This window comes from Anser cygnoides, chromosome 2 (genome assembly GCF_040182565.1).
Source record: "Anser cygnoides isolate HZ-2024a breed goose chromosome 2, Taihu_goose_T2T_genome, whole genome shotgun sequence".
Taxonomy (NCBI): Eukaryota; Metazoa; Chordata; class Aves; order Anseriformes; family Anatidae; genus Anser; species Anser cygnoides.
In genome coordinates, this window is record NC_089874.1 from 82,409,498 (window position 1) to 82,429,494 (window position 19,997).

General features: G+C 39.7%; 1 protein-coding gene across 5 annotated transcripts in view; it reads right to left on the reverse strand.

Moving 5' to 3' along the window:
• Positions 1 to 19,997, reverse strand: part of PIGN (phosphatidylinositol glycan anchor biosynthesis class N) — a 117,501-nt gene that overhangs the window by 86,256 nt on the left and 11,248 nt on the right. For 4 of the 5 annotated variants that reach the window (XR_010829505.1, XM_066992524.1, XM_066992525.1 and 1 more), the window contains exons 2-5: positions 15,267 to 15,526; positions 11,411 to 11,532; positions 10,223 to 10,321; positions 5,806 to 5,912 (exon numbers count right to left, since the gene is read on the reverse strand). Coding sequence is in view for 4 of the 5 variants with exons in the window: in XM_066992524.1 (XP_066848625.1) it covers positions 5,806 to 5,912; positions 10,223 to 10,321; positions 11,411 to 11,532; positions 15,267 to 15,493 (555 nt within the window). In the remaining variant the exon portion in view is untranslated. Of the gene's footprint in view, positions 1 to 5,805; positions 5,913 to 10,222; positions 10,322 to 11,410; positions 11,533 to 15,266; positions 15,527 to 19,997 lie in introns of those variants that run through there. The other variant, XM_066992526.1, reaches the window with a different exon arrangement.

Consider the following 19,997-nt stretch of genomic DNA (forward strand, 5'->3'; position numbering starts at 1 on the left):
AGACATACCAGATGACTGTATCAACCCTTCTTTGCCTCCTACATGTACACAACTACGCACCATTCGTGAGCTCCACTTACAGCTTCATATTTCTATCGATTTTTAAGCTGGGAGCGAAGTTCTCAATACTGCTGCTTTGGAAGCAGATTCTGCAGGACTGAGATACCAAGCTACAACTCATTTCCAGAAACCATATTAAAACAGAACAAAACAAGACACGCTTTGCAAATACAAGCGCTACAGAACATACATCTGCCTTGCACATGTCCTACTTAAGCATCCCCGAGGCAGATGCCGGGGGGGGGGGGGGGATTTTCCCCTGAGATTGTATGAGTCTTGACATGGCTATTCAGAGTTAGACCAGCCATATTACAGCAATGCAAAATGCAGGCAGACAGCTATTTCAGCATGATCTCCCTAGAAACAGAACTGCCCAAGGAAACAAGGTTGGGTAGGATTTCAGTTCAAAGAGCATCCAGAGGACCTTTCAGTAACAGGAACATAGAGAAAAGTGTCTTTGAATTTCACACAGGTGCCTAGGGAAAATGCTGGTAGACACAACGAACCATTTCTGTCGCCAAAGGGAAAAGCAACCTATCACATACCTGTGATGGCAGTGCAGCTGCTAAAAATTAAAGCTCACACCTTGGGTAAACTAAAGTCATTGTACCAAGAAGTAAACCAAGCCAGCAGCAAGACCACCATGGTAAGCTGTGTCAGGATACCATGGTAGTACTCAATTCCACCCTTTTTCCCCCTGAATATAGCCTAGCCACAGACTGATATTTGCATGCTCTATCTCTTCTCCAAACAAAAAAAGTCTTACCCAAGCCCAGAGATGTTTCAAATGAAGGTACATGAGAAAAAAAAAAAAAAGCCATCTGATTGCATTGTTTTGAAAGCAGTATAATTATTTTTATAGGTGTTTCCATTTCCCACGTGTCTGTCCACCTACACATATTTGACCACAAACTGAAGAAGCCTCCCAGAACACACCAATAATTTACAGGATACTGTATAGTTCTGTTTTATTTTTAATTAAATATCAGTACAGAAACAGGAAATTACTGGACTTATATCTTAAAACATAGATGAATATTAGAAGAAAGGTACTTTACATCAAGGCTTAACAAAGCAAAAGAAAACTCTAAGAGGAAAACAAGGCTTTATTTTAGAGAAGTTCCTGTGATGCTCCAAAAATGCCCCGCTCCTCCAGCACCAGCCACCTCTTAACCCTAAGCAGCAGCAGCCAGAACTGCTTGCATAACCTCAGGCTAATTAAGAATATGGCAAAGGGAAGGAGAGTGTAACTTGAGAGACAGCATCTCTTCAAAGAGCAAATGCAAACTTTTATCCCATGGAACATTTTTAAAATCGCATGCTCCGAAAAGCAAATAGAAAATTCACTGCAAGGAATTATCTTAGGCTGCTAAACCTGACGAGCTGATAAACAGGAGACTAAACATTTGGGGAAAAAACAAATAACCTTGCTCAAGTGGTTGCTGTACTGTGTGCCCAACACTATCCTCATAGCCTTCTAAATGCCTCCTGGTTTTAGTACCCATTCACAAAACTTGAAACTTGTGGCCACTAGTTGCCAAGCCACCACTGAACGTTAACTACATATTTGTCTCTATTTTTTTCATTTAGCTTTTATTTGCTCTGTTGAGTGATATTATCTCCTTTGTATATTTAAGCTAAGTGTCCCCAAGAAGTTTTGGGGTGGGAATAAACAATGAGGCTGAGAGAAACTTGGCCTACAACTCTTTACTAGGAAGCTGAAGAGGATATGGAGCCAGACTTCTCAGAAACATTTGACAATAGGGCAAAGGACAAATTGAAACACAGGAAATGCCAGTAAGATAGGGACTTACTACTTGTTTTTATTACTTTCGAAACCATGAGTGCAGCCAGATCTTTGAACAGGTACCTAAAGAGGCTGGAATATTTCTGCCCTCCAAGATGCTCAAAACTTGAGTGGGAAGGCCTGAGCAACCTGCTGTAACTGGAATTCCTTCATGCAGGGAGCTAGACTACATACCACTAGAGCCCTCTTCCAACTTGATTTTCCTTTGATTCTGAGTTACACTAATGACAAGCTTTACAAGGAATAGATAATTCAATTCCCAGAATCCAGCTAACTTTTCTGTTTTTCTGGTAAATAAATATGCTGGCTACAACTGAACAGTTTAGGAAGATTGATAATAAATTTTCCACTAAAAACTTTCACAATAAACTGAAAAGTTGTTTATAATGCTTAAAACATAACATTTAAAAGAGAAGTTGGGTTTTAACATCTGTAAATCTTAGTATCGTAAGAAATGTTAGTGTCACACCCCTCCTTGTATTGGAAAAAGCAAAGAAAAGTGTACCTAGAAGGTCTAGCAAATACCTGCTTTACTGATGTCTGAACAAAATATAGACTTCACTGATATCTACCAAGTTGTTGAGGGTACCTTGTTCCCCCCAAAACAGAGCCTTCCTTGGAAGCACAATCCTTTCGTAGAGTTCATAAACTGCTGCTGACTGCATGGCTGCACAAGAAGAAAGAGACTAAACAAACTTCCTCCTGCCACAAAGCTTCTTCACACACAAATCCAGGACAACTTAATTAAATTGGCTGATTAAAGTTGTGCACACTGATGTGTGCTCATGCGAGAGTTTAAATGGTTATGCCAATTTTTAGATGCAAACTAAAAAGGCAGGATAAAAATATGTATGTCAGGCTTATATCCATAGAGCATGCTTATGCACAGCAGCGCTATACATTTAAATAAATCATTCAACCATCATACTGCTAATTAAAACAAAGCTATTTGTATTGAAATCCACATCAGGTCACGGCACACGGCTTGCAGAACTTCAAAGGTTAACATGATCCAGTTCTGGACTCCAACCTCCAGCAAACGTACAAGGAACAGTCTGAAGGCTTGGGTGGCCTGTTTCTGGCAGAAAGGGGCCAAAGGAAGAAATACTATGGGCAAAATGAAAAGAGAAAGAAACTTGCTATCTGCATCTACATGTCCGTTTAAATCAGAAGACATCAACTTAATATTTTAAAAGTATTTTGACCCTGTGGTCATAATAAATTGTGGTCAGACCACTACTGAGACTCATCTCCAAGAGACTGTATGACTTCTTAGAATATTTTAATCATTTTATACTAAATATGATTAGGTTCAATCTTATAAAAGCGTTTTTCCCCAATATTTTTTAAAAAAAATCAGAAATGCATTTTGAAATATTTATTTATTACTGTTAACCTAGTCTTATAGCAATTGTTCCCTTTTTTTTTTTCAGCGCAAAGTCAAAGTATGATCCAGGTAAAGGTGATTAACTGAAAATTGTTGGGTCACATCCTGCCACATTCCAGTTGGTCTGCTAGTTATTTTTGAAGGTTTCTGGAAAGTCCAATAACCCCATACCTAAGTGGCCTAGGTGGGTGGTAGTAGTACCCACAAACTACTACCACAAATTAACATGCCACAAAGCTTTAATCGAGCTGCAGATAACCACTCACATCATCTAGTCTATACCTAGCTTTCTCTGTTCTCAGAAAGGGCTAGGATGTCCTTATACCATAAATAGACGTTGTAAGAACTATAAAGAATCTTATGTTTTTTCCTCCACTCATGACTTAAGAAATCTGCTTCCAACGTATACACAAATACTAGTCAGAGTTTACATACCTCCTGACTAATTGAGTTTCTGCTACTTAGCGCTTTTGAAGAGAATAAGCAATTCCACAGAGACAGAGCTAACAGCCATTAACATTACATTATAACATTAGTCGGCCATTCTCCGTTTTATCCCCATCTTTTCGGGAGGCAGAGGAAACCGCAAAAGGCCTCGTGATGTTTGGGACCTGCTAACTACACAGCAAAGAGGGGGTACACCCTTCGTCTTTTACTTCCTAGAGCAGGAGACACAAATTCAGGGACCAGAAATGCAAGACAAAGTCAAATGATATGTTGTTAAGCATTTTCCTGCCTTTAATTTTAACTCAAACACACGTTGCAGAAGAAGTAGACTTCAGATTTCAGCACATTATCTTTGTTACCCATATATTCACACCAGCATGGCTGAGACAGATGCTGGAGTTATAGTAGAAGAGTGACCTGTTTCAGGCAGCCTCAAGTTTCATGCTTCTGAAGCAATCGCTGATGTGTAACTGAAGAGATGATTAACGAAATAAGTATTTTACACTAGTCAATCAAGTCCTACCCATTCACAGCATGAAATTCAGAAGGCAAAATAAGCCTTTACAATAACGGTGGGTGCTGGTTCCAAGGAAAAAGTCATTAGCAATGACATATGTTAAGCATATCATTATAGTTTGAAATAAGAAATGTCATTGTGTGTTTTAAAACAAGAGAAAGGTAGCACCACCCTCATACCTGTGCAACTCTAAATGACAGCAGGGTGTAACTTTAAGGCAACTGTTCAAGGGTAACTGACAGCCTAATTTGATTTGTATTATTCATACATATTACAACAAACAACCTGGCACAGGTGCAAGTTCAGAGAGGGCGATGGTTAAAAAACAAAACAAAAATTGTCTTTCTGCTTGCAAACTCAGAAAATCACTTCCTTTGAACACTGGTGACTTGTAATAAACTTTTCAACCCTACATCATCGTTTTAAGCAGGCCCACCCTTGGCTTCCTACCACTGATGCTGATTTGGTTTATATATCGGTTTATTTCTTTTTATTTAGGTTTGATTTGATTTACACTGCAGCTAATGTTAATGTATCCAGCCCAAAGATCATGTGGAAGAAGTTTATTAAGACTTGAACTGCATTTAACATTGTTATGAGACACAGAAAGTCAAACCCCACCTAATCACTCCATTGACGTACAGACTTATGCACCAACACCCACTAACAGCATTTCTTAATTCAGGACAACTGAAGTAGCACAGCATAACATGAACACAGGAATTCACAAATTAAGTACTATGTGCATTGGATATTAATACAAACAACGGTAATATCACAGAAGACTGTCTAGCTGAGCTGAGCATCATGTGAATGAGTAATCCTGCTTCAGGGCCTAAATTGCCTTTTTAACAAAACTAACCATGGCTCCTCTGGCAGTCACAGCATGGCATCAGCCTCAGCAGATAATCAGGAGTCATCTACACGCATCAGAACAAGCAACACTATACTTGGTGTAGGTCGAGTCCTGACAGAAATTAAGCGAATAATACTGCCCATTTTTTTTTCCATAACGAAGTCCTGTTTCTCCCTACCTCATTCAGGTAGGAAAACACCTCTAAGATATCATCTAAGTCCAGCCTTTAACGTAGTATTGACAAGTCCACCACGAAACCATCCTACTAAGTTCTACCTCTAAATGTTTCCTGAAGACCTCCAGGGATGGTGACTCAACCATTTCCCTGGGCAGCCTGTTCCAATGCTGCAAGACCCTTTCAGTAAAGAAATTTTTCCTAATATCCAGATACTTGTTAGGAAATTCTTAACTAATCACACAAAATTTTAAACAGTCTGTAGTACTCTAAAAAGATAGGTTTCAGATAAAATGCAAATTTAAGTCTAAGGAAAGCCAAGAGTATTTGTTAAAAGGGTACGTTTATCAGCATTTTAATTAGTATTGAATGACACACTTCCTCTATTCTATTACATGACTCATGATAATCAATTCAAGCCTTTTTTTTTAATACTTACTGCCTCAAATGATATCTCTGATATCTCTTTCAAAAATTTCTTATTTTCCAGATCTATAGTAAAATAAACGTTACCTATGTTTTATACACAGGTAGCATAAGAAGATTCTTTGCTCACCTTAACATGGTCAAAAACCCAAGTATCAAGCTTGGATGCATCTTGTGCTCCAAAGTCTTCACTTTCTGCTGTGTAACAAAACGTATAGACATGATCTCCAGAAGCACCTGCAAAAACAATATAGATGGAATAAGAGACAACAGAAAGAAAAGTTTTCATCCTTTTCCCTTAGTAAAAAATACATGAATATTAATGCATAGGAACACAAATCCATCAAGAATGACAATCCTGAGAGAATTCAAAGAAGGATCTCTCCTTAAATTATTCCACCATTTATGTTTTTAAGTCTGGATACCATTTTTATCTCATTAGCTTATCAGCATCTTTGAGGAGGTTGAGCAACAATGTTATCCAATGCACTCGTGACAAAAAGCAGATAGAAATTGAACAACTTCCAGTTAAAGCAAGTTAAAAGCAAGTTAAAGCAAGTTAGTTTTGAAACAAGTAACTTCACTAAAACTTCTAACAGAAAACTAGACACCTAGAGCCTTATTTTAGCACACAAGTTGTTGTTTTTTTTCTTTTGTTATTTGTTTAGTAAATTGTACTTAGCTTTTGGTTGTTAAAGTGAATCATACAAGACAATAGGATATCATGTAGGCCTTTTATACAGGAAACCATCATATATTACATACAAGGCAGGCAACAGCATGGGGTACAACATGAGGTCCACTGATGCAAACACACAGCATCTGAACAAGATGATTTCATTCTGCATTCACTGTCCACAAAGCAAAGCAGAAAAAGAGGGGGGGAAAGATAATGAAGACCTAGAAGAAAGTAAACTTCTGAAGTCCTGGAAAGATCTGAAATTAGGTGCAGTTTAATGAACTATTCAGTCAGTGGCTGAGCTGTTAACAGCTTGGGAATGCTATTTCTACTTTGACTACATAAAATCCCAAAGGGGAGACATTCTTCTATCAGTTGATTGCCAGTCAGCATGTAGCTGATTTTCTGGATGTCAATTGTATAACACCATTTCGTAAGCTTCCAGGCTTGTGAATGGACTAACATCCCAGTATAAGGGAGCTGTTTAACCAAGATTACATCCAAACCTACGCAAGTGATGCAGGTATTTCAGGCCAGAAAGATGAAAGCTGGCACAGATCTGGTGCAGTTCCCCCTGCTGTCCCTCAGGAGATGTTACTACTACTTATAACCCAGAACACACGCTGCACTTCTCAGTCTGAAAGAAAAGAACAAAATACTCCAGGGCACTTAAAAGTGAATTAAGGAGTTCAAATTGGTGGATAAAGGAGCTCAAAAGAAGAAATAAGCCCTGGTGATCACTGTAAGAACGACTGATGTTCAAAGAGGTTAGAGTGCTGTACTGTTTTTTCTGTAGCATTACAGAACATCGGACAAGACCTGTTTTTGTGAGGTACAATACCAAAAAAGCTACACAAAAGGCATGTAGCTTGCAGACTGAGTAAGGGAATGCTACTAGTTACCTATTCTAATTTCCACCAGAGCAAAAAAAAACTAACCCTGCATTGTTAAAGAGAAACACAGTGGCTAAATGAGGCCACATAAGGAAAGCTTTGGAGTGCTGGGAAGATATAAAATGATTTAAGAAACAAGGAAACAACCAGCTATACAATATTATTTAATAATATTTTATATTTCTGTATTTTGAGAGGTGATAGGCAACAGTATGCCTGATACTTCTTTTAAATGTGGGGACAAGGCAAGGAGGAAGCAAAGATGTGACAGAGAAATAGATGACAGCCAAGGATGAAAACATCCTTAAGAAGCACAGAGCTCTACTGTGTTTAGTGGTGCCATTACACTAATGGAAATAACACGGAGATGCCAGAAACCCCCACACCAGATACCAGCTGTTCCTACTGCAGACTTCTGCCTGGCACGTTGTCTCAGCCCTTAATATCAAGATTCAAATAGTAGGGTTAGGAATAGAGTTATCCTCCTACAGTAAGATTACATCCTTTGGAAATCAAACTTCTCATTCTGTTAGCGAGACAGTTCTGTGTCTGACAAGTCTGTCGCGGGACACCAGAGCCTACACTAGCAGGAGACTTTGGCTGGCAAATTTTACACGTACAAAGGAGGCAAAGAGCTAATGAAGGCACAAGGACAGTCAGATATGGAGCCAATAGAGTACACAGGCAACAGACAACTGGCACCAAACAGAGCCAGGTGAGGAATGTGAAAAATTCTGCTTTTTTCCAGTTCCTTGGTGTGCTGTAGGAACAAGAGGAGGTGATGGAAAGGTCTGTTTCAATCTGAATGTAAATACTGAGGAGGCACAAACTCTTCACAATAACCCTGGCACAGGGTTGTCCTCATGGTCTTGAGGATACCCTTCTCAGGGCCCAAGAAACAATGACCCTAGCATTGCAGCTGGTTTCCAAGAAAGGGTACTCTTAAAATCATAGCATACCCCAAATTGGAAGGGATCCACAAGGAACATCAAGTCCAACTCTTGGCTCCACACAAGACCACCCAAAAACCAAATAATATGCCTGAGAGCCTTGTCCAAAAATGCTCCTTGAACACCAGCAGGCTGGGTGCTGTGACCACTGCCCTGGGGAGCCTGTCCCAGTGCCTGACCACCTTCTCAGTGAAGAACCTTTCCCTAACCCCAGCCTGACCCTCCCCTGTCCCAGCTCCATGCCGTTCCCTCGGGTCCTGTCGCTGTCCCCAGAGAGCAGAGCTCAGCGCCCGCCCCTCCGCTCCCCTCGTGAGGGAGCTGCAGGCCGCCATGAAGCCTCTCCTCCGCCTGCTCTGCTCGGGGCTGAACAAACCAAGGGACCTCAGCCGTTCCTCACACGTCTTGCTCTCTAGACCCTTCACCATCTTCACAGACCTCCTTCACACTCTAATAGTTTTATGTCCTGATATATTGTGGTGCTCAAAAACGTACACAGAACTTGAGGTGAGGCCTCACCAGCACAAAGTGGACCAACCACTTCCCTCCTTCAGACATCATGCATATGAAGTATTTTGATATCGACATCCAACAGCATTTTATTTACCTTCTCTATAGAATCCACACTGATCTGACTGAAATATTTATTTTATGACAGAAAAAAGACCTGAAGATAAATAATGCCAGCAAACAGGATTTTTCACTCCTTGACAAAACCCAGCGGGTACCATATATTCTTCATTTGTCATCCAACGAGAGTGGTGAAACAGTTAAAAGAATTCTGAATATTTTGGCATGATAAAAAAAATACAATACTCATGTGACCTTACTAATTTTCAATATGGAAAGGAGGAGAGAGTTTAAGCTATGCTCCACTCATCTTCTTTTCAGCTTTTTGTGAAAGCGAAGCTAAAGTTAACAGCTACTTGATTCCATTCCTTTCTTTGTTATAGAAGCCAAACTTTCCCACTTCACCTCTTCTTTGGAAACTCGTAACAAAGAAATGGTCAATGTCTTTATTCTATACATGATCAAAAATAGATTGTTTATAGATAAAGCTTATATTGGAGAGAAGGAAGAAGGGAAAAAACACTTTTTCCAACAAAAAGTTAAATCAGCTTTATATCACAAGAAACTGCTTCCCAGATAACATCTACTTCTCAAACAGTGCTTCACTAAACCTTTCTCAAGCAGTGCAGCCACATGCCTTCAAGGACAGTTCATTTTTGGAGGATTCTAAAAACAAAACAAAACAAAACAAAAACTATACAGCTACATTGGTGTCACTCAGAAGAAGCCATATTGAGACACGAGACAACTGTATGGAATTACCCTTGCACACCCCTGCAGAAAACATCAAAGCTGCTTCCAGTCCCCTGCTTATCTTCTTACTCAAAGAAAACTAACAAAAGGACAGGGCTTTGTAAAATTCTTGAATTCCCCAAATATTTTCCCAAGGATACATCCCTAGAAATGTAAATAATCTGTGCAAGGGCAGTATACTACCTTTCCTCTCTCCCCAGCCACCATCAAAATATTTCTAAATACAAGCTGTTATCTGAGGTCATGGGAAAGTGTAAACTACTAGAATATATTTTTACAGCTTTTCATAAACTTAAATTTATATGGACCAACCTAGGAACAGGAAAAAAAAAAAAGAGGTGTGTGTGACAGAGGAGATACTGGGGGGAATGAGGAGAGACTGGAGTTCAGAAAAAGAAGTAAGAACTTTAAACCAAATTAAAAGCATGAAGTCCTTTTAGTTATGGGTGTTTCTCCTTTACTATGGTGACAGAATTTAGTAAAGCCAATTTAAATGGATGATAAATAGGGATAATAAAATAGGGATATCTTCTTAAAGCTTACCGTTTCTCCACCCAGTCTTGAATTCACGAACTAGAAATCACATGTACAAAAAATAAACTGGAAACATGTCATTCACCTTCTTCTCTAACTTGAAAATTGCAAGTCTTTCTATTTTATTACCAGATAACTATGTGTTAAAGATTCACAAAATTTAAACCTTACCTTTTGCAAACATTGGCAAAATATCTGGGCTTCCCCAGCTCCAGGTATATTTACTTTCATTGAAAACAGAGTCAAATTCCACTGGATTCTCCTTCCATCCTGTTAAACATACATAGATTTCAATTGGATTGCTAAAAGACTTCTTTGACTTATAAGACTAATAGTCCACGCAAAATTTCTTTTTTTGGGGGGTGGGGGATGGGGGAGGTCCCTTCTACTATTTCATAATGAACCACGCTCTGTAGGTCTCAGTTTTACTTCTTTTTACCTCTATTTGCAATTAGTCCCCCATTCATCAAGAAATGAGCTGAAAACCTAAGCAAATCTCATTATGCAAGGATTCAGACAAACAACACACAGCTGGCTTACCTTCTACAAAGCTAAAATTTTCCTGAATTCTAAATCCCCTGTTATCTGATTGCAGCTTTCAACATATTGTGCATTAAGTTACACACACGTATTATATTACCAGTAATCATGTTCCACCCTTTCACAAGAAAACCTTAAAGACTTTCTGTGACAAGGCAGCTGACAAATATAAAGAGATGCTCTTAACAGCAATTCAAGCCAATCCTGCATTCATAACAGATGTCAGAAGGAAGAACCTTCTGACTAGAAGCCTGGACAAGATCAGGTAATTCCTCTTACCCTCCCCTTTCCAAAAACAACATACAACATTGCAAGTGTTCCTGGGGGAAGGCATAGAAGCATACAAGACAGCAAGTTAGAAATGTGAAGGTTTGTTCCATATTATTAACCACCAAGCATTCACCGACAGCAGCTATCTCCAGCTAAACCATAGCTGAAGTTTCCACTCCATTTTGCTACTGATCCTTCAACTCCACCTGACAACGGTTCAGCTAAAACACTGCAGTTTACTTTTGTTTGCAACATTTAACCACCTTCCATTATATCCCAAATTATAATTAAAAAAAATATGTTACATGAAAAGGTAAATCCAGAAAGCTTTTCTGCTTTTAGACTTAAGGTGCTAAATTTTACTATGTTATAAAATATTAACTTGTGTAATGCATTTTCATAGCTATCAATATTAACACTGGGAAAACTATCCAAAATGAGATTTTTCCATATAATCTTGTTATACAAACCACTATGCAAGTATATATCAATCACTAAAATTCCTTATTCTGGAGGACAGTGTTTAAAACTTTAAAAAGACTGGCATACCTTTAGCAACTGCACTGACGTCTTCATAAAACCCAGCTATTAGTGCAACATGCCCTGGTCTAGATTCTGTTGGGACCCGGGTATGAGAGATGCCCCAGCTGCCACTGTTCTCCAGAATGCCCCTGGAAACAGGATACAAGGCTGTTAATGCTTGTGACTTCTTGCAAGTAAAATGTTTTGCAGATAAAAAGAGTGACAGGTAGGATGCTACACAGGGAATACAGAAAGCCCAGAGTAAAAATAAGATTTTTTGCTTTAGCCTGCTGTGCAGCAACTCAAACCAAACATTAACTGAAAGTAGTTCTGTATTATAATATTACATAATATTATAATATTAAATTATAATATATATTATAATATATATTACAATATATTATAATATATAATTATAATATATAGATAACATTGCTATTGTTGACCACCAACACTTCAAAGAGACTAGTTTAGCTGATGTTTTACAGCACTTACATGTAACGTAGAGTTTTTTTTCCTGCTGCTTTCTAATATGGCTTAACTCCCCCATCCCTGCCCAACAAATTGTTGCTGTCTGGCATTGCTTTTCTTTGTTCTTTCCATTTAGCTTGAAAGTTCAATCTTCCTTTGCTCATTAAATATGCTCAAGTATAATTAGTTCTTGGGACCATGTCTGTCTTCTTTATCTACGCTTAATCTTGGAAGCCAGCAACGAGAGGATATAAACCAAATGTGAACGTAATGTGCAAATCATTCAAACAACACGGAGAAAATCCAGGCAAACCTCATATCTTTTGCAGTTACGCTGAAGTGAAGGAGAGTAGGTTCTCACCAAATATAAAGAAATAAAGAAATTGTCTAGGGATTATACACATACAATAGCTGTAAGATTAAAAGCAAAGAAAATAGAGGACAAAGCTCAAGCATAAGAAACAGGCTCAAACTGTTCTTGTCTGCTAAAGATATGAACAGCTGGAACCTGTCAGAGAGCAAGCAAGCGAGCATTATCATCAAGTGTTTTCTTGTCTCCATCTTCTGGAAGCAGAGAAACATTCACTGCCCACTGTCAGGGTGGTGGGTGGAAGGAGAAGAGATTAAAACACAACATGACGTACCTTATACTATTGCTCAGGAAAAAAGGAGCAGATTCTTTTGAACAACAAATCCAAATCAGTTTTAAGAATCAAATCTACCAGAAGTTACTTTTGTTGTTCAAGGTGTAAGTTACAAAACTCTCTGAGTTTGAATGTGATCGAATGTAGATCCCAAGTTCATGTTTTGTAACTTGGTTTTTAACAGATAGACCAATCTGGTTTTATACAGTTGTTAATTACAAGTTCTGTACACTAAACACATTTCTCTCATGAATGACATAAGAATCAAGCCAGAACATAGAATATTTAAGGCTTGACTGTGCTCATGGAATTCATAGCTTATATTCATCTTGGATCTCACATTCTCAGGCCTACTTGAAAGTTCACGGGACTACTTTGAATAGCCCAAATATTACAGAGAAAAATGAAAAAGGCAATACCATTTTCTGACATTATTTCTAGCTATCACCTCAGCCAACTTTTAAGACAACTCATATTGAAAACAAGTACTATTCTGAAAAAAAAGGATTTAAGTATCAGCGAAAGAGGTTTCTAATTTATTCTTACCGGAGACTGATCAAGATATATTGCACTAGCATTAGTGGAAGACTTAAGACAGATAAAACAATTTTGGCTCTCCTCTCACTTCACTGTAACAACAGGTAGGAAATTGTTTTAATTAGACTTTGATTTGTACCCCTTGGATTACTTCCCAACTCCGTTTTGCCAAAGTTAGAAAGTAATCCTTTACATTTGTTTCTGATGGGTTGCATTAATATGTCTGAAGTGAACAATAACATAAGGAATATAGTCAGAATATCATTTACCTTTTCAAAATTCACTTAGCCATTTTGAATTATTTCAAAGCCTTTTACTCAGAATAACTGTTTTAAAAATTCATTTCCCTGACAGGACAAACATTAGCTACCCATAATAGTGATCAATATGATATAGTAATACATACAAAACGTGACTGACAAGGAATAAAACATCCTCCTTGCAGTCCTCATCAGCACTACACCACAGCAGTTCAGACCACACCACCTGCCGTCCCTTGTAGCTACCAGAACACTGCTGGTTTGGTTGGAACACAACAGATTTTTCAAGAATATTTGTAGAATAAAAGCCTGAGTACTCGATATACATCAGCCAGCAATCTGTTCCAACCATAATGGATATTTATTAACTTTACATGCCTACTAAAACACCTTGCTTTCATTTATGGCACATTGCTACATGAATAACTCTTGCTCATTTAAAGATAATCTTTCCTCCTTAACGAAACAGTAGCTCCCAAAGTGCTCCACCTGCACGAGACAAGTAATCTGCCTATTATGCTGCACACTAAAGCAGGTAAGGGACTGCACACTTGACACTTAAGAACGAACGTGCAGAACAGTGGACTTGATATGCCCTGGTCTGCCTTGCCTTCCACCTTTCAGAAGGCACAGCACGCTGCATGCTTTCATCTCACATATACGTGCTCACACATGCATTTATTATTTATAGGCAGAATGAAAGAACTAGAGATAGACAGATGGCACCTCAAATCTCACTGGCATTTTACTCCGGTGACCTACCAGTATCTTTTCTTCTAAGGCAGCTCTTTCCTCCACTTACCCAGGTCCTCTCAGCATAAGTGACAAGGTTTTACTTACACAAATTTTGGAATAGGACAAAGTAAAGCAAAGACAGAAAAGCACAAATTTCCCAATACTGGACAAGCTAATATATGGTTTGCCTTATTACTAGAAAAGTGTAATAATGCTGAATTTCTGAAACTGAAGAACTTAAGACACTTAATGGCTGGAAAAGAGGTTATTTTGGCCCCAACACACCATTGCTCCTAGAGATGGGGCACTATGGTATTCACAACCTTATGATGCTACAAAAGACCAACAAATCTAGTCCTAAGAAGAAGAATCTGCTCTGGAAGAGGCATGAAGTCCACCACTAAAAGAAGGTATGGAAAACACACTGGTGTAGCATAAAGCACACCTTACAAGAACCCTAACTCAGCCAGAGAAACGGTTACAAGTACTCCCACACAGGATGGCAAGCACTAAAGCACAGGCTTCCCAGATTTCTATAGCAGACTGGAAATGCCATAGCAGCTTCAGATGATTGATTACGTGGATTTGCTCTGATATGCCAGCCAGACCTCAGCTATTACACAAAAGCAGTCTTATTTAGCACTGTCTCCTTTTTTTCAAGTTTAGGCAATTATTTGTCTTATGATCAAGTAACTATCTTGACATAAGGAAACAAGGAAGGCTGGAGAACGTTAACTTTAATCACTCTAAGACAAGACTTTTAGCATTCCTTTCTGGCAGCATTATTTTTCCACGATCTTAAACCAAATCATGCCATTATGCAATGAGAGATGCTAGAGATAGCACAAGAGAGACAGCGGGGTCACGCACGCAGGAAAGGTGGAACAAACAGGAAGAGGCAGCTTGCTGTTAGATCCGTTCAGCCCATCTTTTTTAATCACTCCTTAAGAAGCCTCATCAGCAGCTTAGAATTGGAAGACAGGTGCATTAATGAACTACTCCTGCTAAACTGAACATCCAGGAAGCAGTTTAAATAAATGACTTCGGTTTCAAAATTGATGCCATGCAGAGCATAACTGCAAAAATTTGTCACTTCAAAGGCAGAGGGAAGGCAGTACCAAGCCGCCACAGTTGCCTTTGTTTCTCTTGTTCCTATGAGAACACTTTTCATCATTACATAGAACTGTCACCAGAAACTAAACCTTCTGGATCAGAAGCATTTTTGGGTGGACTTACCGTAGGTAAGGTGCATGGGAAGTGTTGTTGCTATCCAATTCATACAGCGAATCTGCCCGCAGACCATCGGCAACAAAGAGTACGAGACGTTTTGCTGGAGGTGGCAGTGGAGTCTGCTGAGGGGTCATACCATGAACCAGAGGAGAGCTGAAGTAGATGTCAAAAATGGAGACCAAGAACACAAAATGGACAAGGAGACCAGCAAGTATGAAGACTGGTATACCCATGGTAACAGGGGGCTGCCAAGGCAAAGTCCAACACTGAGAGGGAGTAAGAAAAACATAGTTAGTCATATGAGACTTATTAGGATTAGTATTTATTTCATTTGTTACAGAATGGGAGTACCATAACTAGAGCGGTTACCCAGATCCAAAAGCAAACTTTATTTACAAGAAGCTTTTTCCCAGATACGCTGCTTTTGGTCAGAAGTCATCGCATTGCTGATTCAGCCTGTCAGATAGCTATGTCACACCACCTCCACTCTGGCGTTTACTGGGATACGGGCTGGCTTCAGAAGACCATTAAATCAAGCCAGCATCTCTGACAGTCAGCCGGTTTCTGTTACCTGCAGCAGTGACGGGACAACACGACGTCTCCGTGAACATACTACCCTCTACTGGCCGACTGCACGACAGCTTTGAGGCAGACAGGGAGCAAAGTCAGCTAGGGAAAGCCATCCTACAGCGCGCATCCACCCAAAGGTGCTTTCTGTAAATTTACCATCAATTCCGGGCTCATTATACTCCATTTAGAAACTTATTTTAAACGAACAAAGATGCTCTGTGTGAGTGCAGATCGCTATTACTCTTTTAAGAAAGGTGACAAAATAGCAACAGGTGAAGAATTATGGTTCAGCTGGACGATAATCTCTGCTTTCAGCGTGTTTTTTCTGCCTTCATTCTTTGAAGTCAGGATAGGGATACAAAGATGCTTAAAAATAGATACACTGGAAATGCATGCATCCACCACATGCACTGAGGGTTTCATACGATGCCTACTGAAGGCAACGCAAACACATACAGAGTTAGGTAAAATGGGAAACTTAGCCTGAATGAGTCTATTAGCACTGTCCAAACCACTAACTTCATTATTTACATAAGATAATTATCAGCTTTACCCAAACAGCACCTCCACACCTCCATTCACTAATTTAGAAACAGATCTTCCTAACAGCCTGGAAGGTGCCGACATTCAATTGTCTCTATCAATACACACCTCTCTCCAAAAGCAGCTCTTCATTCCGGATCTAGTTAGTGCTCCCGAACGAGAAAGCACACATTTCTTATCTTGCTACTTACAGAACTCCAATAGTTTGAAACAGGAACACGGACAGGCACAGACAGCCACCACATGGTAAGACGATTATTTTTATCAAGGAAGGAAAGAAAGGCTTCACTACAGCATAATTGACTCTGACAAAAACCCTGAAAGATTTTCTTAAAATAAAAGTTTTAAAGGGTCAGGAAAACCACGGGGAGGGAAAAAAGATTTGAAGTTTTGAAAGTTTTGATTTCAAGATTTGAAATTTTTTTTTATATCTATGTCATAATACTCGTCAAAGTAAAATTCAGGCCTATGCGCAGCTTAACTCTAAGTTACATTTCCACTAATTTTCCCTACTGAAATACAGCTGCAACAGCCTTCTTCCTAATCAAAATAATTAATATAGTAACGATTTCCAACTTCAGAGACTGAGAGAAAAAAGTAACAAGATCGAGATTACGGCATTTCAAAGAGACACCATCTAGTAGCCCTACTCAATGCAGAGTTAGGTTTTATCACTGAAGCAGGAACTCGCACAGTTCTGTCTTTACCTCATTACCTCATTTTACTCAGTCTTATTTTCCAAAGGGCTTTCTCTTCTGATGTAGTTGTGCTGTTTTGATAAGAGAATCTGAACTATTCATGCCTAGAAGCCGATGCAACTAAATACCCTCTTAATGAGAGCACATTATTTCAATCAGATACTTGCTGCTGGGTGCTCCCAATACTACAATTCTATAGCTTAACATTTTCTAAGTTCTTCCAATTACAGCATTAGTAATCTAAACTGTTTACAGCACGAAGTATTTCCCTTTGCTTTAAATCTCCCCAGGCCTGAGACGTAGGTTGCAGCAAAAAGAGTGTAATCAACACAATTCAAGTCTAATACCATGTCATCAGAGTACAGTGATCTACAAAATTAAGTCCAAAAAAAGACTTCATTTGCAACCACAGTTCAATTACACTATAGTAGGCCACTCTTCCGGGCACAAGATATCCAATTGCTCATCACCATTTGATGATTTCACTACAGGCAGCTCCCAACCCACCTGCTTTCATCACACCCCTTATAGCTGCTCCTTCTGCCTCTGGCTTAGCTTATATCGCTCCCGTAACGCACAGCCTTGTGCATCACTGCAGTGACTTACCACCACGAGGAGCGTCCTCTCCTCAGGCACACAAATACCTTCCCACACATATGAAGCGCCTGCAAAGCTCCAAAGCAGATGTGTAACCATCTCAAGCAGGATCACAGACGGGTACCCAGCTCCCTGCCCTAACTGCAGTCTTGTTTTTGAACCACTAAGCCCTTGTGAGGTCTTGCAAACGAGCACACGTCTGTGGCTAGAGAAGACTCAAAGAGCATTGGTAAGAAGAGTCAGCAGGAAGCAATTGTAGACAAGCAACAATGACCTTCTGCACCTTTTCGTGCTGATCAAGTTACAGCCGAACTTGGTCGTTGCTACTCTGAAGTGTCTGAAGTTGTTTAGACTGCTTATGAAATACGTTTTCTTCAAACACAAGAAGTATCATGGAACAACATGAATTAGGATTTCCAGTAACTGATTTTCAGCTTGGATTTCCTTGAGACTTCCCAACAGTCAAAGCACCCGTTCTATCCCACAGGACAAACACCCAAGATCAGGTTTTTTTTGGACCCAGCTTTCCATGGGTCTATTCTCATCTCATTCTCAGCTCTTCTCAACACACACTACCACACTTGGAGCACATCCCCATTTCTTCTCAGCCCTCAATACGACATCTTTGACTACAAAGTGAGGAGAAAGAAAAACAATCAGGCAGAAAGATGACCTCTCTTGTAGAGCTTTGGTTACTGGCAGTTGAATACTTCTGCTTTTCTTATCTTCAAGCGTTTCTCTACATGTCCGCCCCACTCCCGTGTATCTTTCTGCTTGAAATCACGTAATTACAGCTATAGAGCTCTTCAAGCAAATGAGACATCTCCACAGCTCTCCCTTCAGCAGCACACCAGCTCTTGCACTAATTCATCAAAAAGCACGGTTCCAGGTACCCGCCTAAAGGTGACAGATACTTTTAAGCACGGTCATGGCTGAAGAACTACTCTGACCCAACCTCTTCTCCAACACCTAACCAAGGCAGGCAGGCAGGATCTGAGAAAGCAGAGCAATGAGACTACCTGAAGAGAAGGGCTGTGCACATTAGTCCTCTCAGAGAGGATGCTCGGGATAAAATTTGGTTCCTGACTGAAAAGAGAGGTAAATACCCCTTTTCACTCCAGGATGCTGAAACAGCAGTTTGCCTAAAAGGTTCAGAAGCATCAATTAAAATGGGCTAATTAATTTTCAGAAAGCTTTTCCTAGAGACTGAAGATTGTCAGAGGGGTCCCATACGCACACTGCCTATAGAAGAAACTGCAACCATCAAATATAAGGACCAGGTTCTGAACCACCCCACCTGCAGAGGAAACAGCAACCAAGGTAAAATATAACATTCAGGGTTACGTTGACTCATGAAATAACCTGTCAGAGGCTTAAATACACATGGAAATGAACATTTACAGATTAATGAAGTAAAGTATACCCTGACAAAGAAATGCCTTTGCTAGAGCCCTCTGAACTTACGTGCCACAGTCTAAGACAGACATGGGTGGAAGATTGTTGAATGATGGACTGAAATGGCCACTTTCCACATAAAAACCAGTTTCCATTTTGAGTAAGATCTTGCCTGTCTAAACAATCCACAGCTATGCAGAAACAGGTCTTGGCTGACACTAATTTGTTTCTTGGCTTAATCACTACCAGCTGGGACTTACTATTAAAGGTTGATTTACCATGGATCACTGAATCATGAAAGGCAGACCACCAGGGAAGAAAGCAAAGGTTAAAAGACAAGGGGACTTCCAGAATTTGTAAGTGACCTCCATGGAAAAAGAAGGCCTAATGCCAAGCAGTGTAATTACAAATATAAGCATTTGTAGCACAAACAGGAAAAAAGATGAACGCGTCTCACTTCAAATACAAATGGGTTCCCTGGGGTGATCTCCTCCACTGCGCTCTTGTGCAGGGACCATCAGTGTGGAAAAGTAAAGCTACAAATATATGGTGAAAATGTTTTCTCTTGCAAGATCTGGATGTGACCTTCTGTAATCAGAAGAAGCCTCCGTGTCAGCCTCCTGGTACATCTGGTTTTTTTCTGCCTATGATGGGCTCTAATTTACACTGCTCTCTCCCCTTTTCCAAGATGGCTGGAATCATAACTTGACCTTGTTCTCAAAGACACAATGGAAAGCCTTGGACTGCAAGTCCACAGCCTCCACGCAACCAGTGCAGTAACAACTAGAATGGGGTGACAGCACCACGAAATGTGAAAACGCACAGGTCTTCAGAGCACTGAGCTGAATCATCTGCAACACAGAGATCTCTTCCACGCCCCTTTTCTTCTCCCTCTGTGCTTTTGCATCACCATTTGACAGGATTGTTCAGAAGC